This window comes from Petaurus breviceps, unplaced genomic scaffold (assembly GCF_028583685.1).
Source record: "Petaurus breviceps papuanus isolate PSGF00001 unplaced genomic scaffold, PetGlider_PUasm1.0 186, whole genome shotgun sequence".
NCBI classification, from domain to species: domain Eukaryota; kingdom Metazoa; phylum Chordata; class Mammalia; order Diprotodontia; family Petauridae; genus Petaurus; species Petaurus breviceps.
In genome coordinates this window covers 47,908,001-47,910,897 of record NW_027185798.1, presented here as the reverse complement: position 1 = coordinate 47,910,897, position 2,897 = coordinate 47,908,001, and the positions used below count along the sequence as shown (strand labels likewise).

The 2,897-nt window shown below is 45.9% G+C and overlaps 1 protein-coding gene across 2 annotated transcripts in view; it reads right to left on the bottom strand.

The window, feature by feature from the left end:
* SORT1 (sortilin 1) overlaps window positions 1-2,897 on the bottom strand; it is a 69,403-nt gene that overhangs the window by 13,979 nt on the left and 52,527 nt on the right. For both annotated transcript variants that reach the window (XM_069090445.1, XM_069090446.1), the window contains exons 9-10: window positions 2,629-2,773; window positions 1,814-1,969 (exon numbers count right to left, since the gene is read on the bottom strand). In XM_069090445.1, coding sequence (XP_068946546.1) covers window positions 1,814-1,969; window positions 2,629-2,773 — 301 coding nt within the window. The remainder of the gene's footprint in view (window positions 1-1,813; window positions 1,970-2,628; window positions 2,774-2,897) is intronic.

The window sequence follows — 2,897 nt, the reverse complement described above, 5'->3', positions numbered from 1 at the left end:
CATCCATCCATCCATCCATCCATCCATCCATCCATCCATCCATCCATCCGTCAGCACACAGTAAGCTCCTACTATGTGCCAGCACTGAGGCCATAAAGACAAAATGAGAACCTTTGTTTATATTCTCCCTGGGGAGACAAGGTGCACACGGTATAAACACACACAAAAGGTACAGACTACATATATGGTAGTTTGTTTTTGTAGGGGAGAAGGTAGCTTGGGGAAGAGGAAAAGGCTTTATGTCCAAAGGAAACAAGGGATTCTAAGGAGGAGAAATAAGGAGAGAGTGATTGTGAGCCATGGAGAAGAGCAGGTGTAACGGCAGGTGAGCAGGAAGAGGAGTAAGGAGATGAAGACTAGAAAAGTAAGTTGGGGCAGGCTGTAAAAAGTTCTCAGGGGCAGAGAGGGGACTTTACATTCGATCCTAAGAGGGATCACTGAAGTTTGCCCAGAGCCCCAGTCAGAAGTGCACACAGATTCACAAATGTATTCCTGTCCTCCTCTCTTTCTATGGAGGAATCATCCCTTGTGACAAAGACTAGAAGAGGGGAAAAACAGTTCAGCAAAACTGACACATCAGCTGAGCCTGAGAGCAACTGAGTGTCCCACATTCATGGTCTTCCCTATTGGCAAAGGAGGGAGGGAGGTGCATGCCAGTGACACAGAGACTGCGTCAGTCCCCTACACAAAAAGCTCGCTCTGGGATAACCTGCACAGCCCTGCCTGTGGCTTCCACAAGCTGGCTTCAGCCTGTCTTGGCAGGCTTCTTTCAAAGCCTCTTCTTCACATACTCCAACTTGGGGCTCCTCAAGCACACCCCTAACCTCCACTTCGGTGAATCCTTTAGGGCTCCCCCTCAGGGGCCACCTTCTATGGAGGGCTTTTCATAGGCCATCAAAATGACTGTGTCCATGTGGTAATATTTATAGGGGCACATGCTGTTTCTGTCAATACAATTTAAGCCCCTTAAGGGCAGGATACATTTTATTTTTGTCTTTGTACCCTGAGCTTTGTGCTGGGCAAATAGTAAGTGCCTAATAACTGTTGAGGGGCAGCTAGGTGGCCCAGTGGATAGACTCCACGATAGAGGCCTGGAGTCAGGAAATTCATCTTCATGAGGTCAAATCTGGCCTCATACACTTACTACCTGTGTGACTCTGGACAAGTCACTTAACCCTGTTTGCCTCAGTTTCCTCATCTGTAAAATGAGCTGGAGAAGGAAATGGCAAACCACTTCAGTACCTCTGCCAAGAAAACTCCAAGTGGGGTCATGAGGAGTTGACTCAACTGAAACAACTTAACAAATAACAGCTGATTGGTTTCCCTTGGTTTTAGTTTTACAACATACAAATCCTCAAGTTGAAAGACTAAGATTTAAAATAAATAAACCTCTAGGAGTCACTGAGTCACATGGTGATATGCTGCCTTGTACAGTAACCCTCTGGGTCACTCAACTGTCTCCCCTCCATCCCACATCTTCAGAGAAATAGTGGTGGGGTCAGTCAGACTGGTTCAGCCCTAAGACCTGGAGGCTCTCCATGGGACAACCACACCAAAACTCTTCCTTTGGTCCAGCTCTGCCCACTTCCCCACCCACCTGAGCCTAGGGCAAACAGAGGGCTAGATACACCTGGGTGTTAGAATGAGGGAGGAAAGACTTGGAAACCAGAATTAAAGATAAGACCTCACCAAGTCTTATCATATCAGCTAAGATTCTGTATTATTGAGGGGATTAAAGAGTCCACCCCTAGAAAGTCTAGGCTTTCAATTAGCACAGCAAGGTGCAAAAGATGTGTACATGTAGATAACCCACCTTCAGAAAGGACGCTGGTCATGTAAACCCCTCGAAGGGACGTCACATTGGTGAAGTCTGTGTCCCCTCCTGTTGTAGTATAAAGATGCCTCTCCAGTGACTTGGAATAAACAATGCCTCGATCGTCTGAGATGTAGATTGTGCCAAAGCCAGTATCTGAAACAAACAGAAGCAACTCTTAGAAGGAAATATTAGAGAAAACATAATATTAGTGTTGCTGATGCAGAGGCAGAACAGGCTTAATGCTCATGAAACCTTTACACATTCCCTTTCATCAGATACCATTTAAAAGGCCCTATGAAATACACACACACACACACACACACACACACACACACACACACTTTGGTACCACACAGTGCAGGATTAGGAAGCTTTATTCCCATCTGTGAGCCTTTATGTTCCCTGAGAAATGAACATACACACCTCAAGCACATCAGAGATTAGAGCATCATGTCGAGTGTTGGGTGATTTTTAAAAGGAAGCTAATATGTTTCTCTGCTGGGATATAAGTAGGAAAGAACAACCAGCTCTTGAGAATCTGAGAGGCAGCATGAAGAGGGGCAAGGACGGCTGGCCTTGGAATTCAGACAAAAAAGTCTCAAGCCGTTTCTGACACACAAAAGCCATGTGACCATAGGCATCCCAGGCAGCCGTCTAAGGCAACATTTCACAAAGAAGTTCCCTAAACCAAGAAATCATAGATCCATACACACTGCAGCCACCCCCTCCCCACCAGAAAGAGAAGTTATGAAAAACTCTGGCTTTGAACAGACAGCAACATATTGAAGAGAATGCAATGAAAACAAGCTCACCTCCAGGTTCATCAACATGCATGAACACCATGTCATCATTGGCTGCTAAAATGGAGTAAAACTGTTCCTGTCCCACTGAAGGGAGCTGGGCCATACTCCATGTCTCTCCTTCATCTGTGGACACATGAATCCTTCTTGTTGCACCCTGTGAAAAAAGGAAGCACTTATTCTTCAGCCTCACTCAGATGCTACACACACACACACACACACACACACACACACACACACACACACACACACACACACACACACACACACACTCTCTCTCG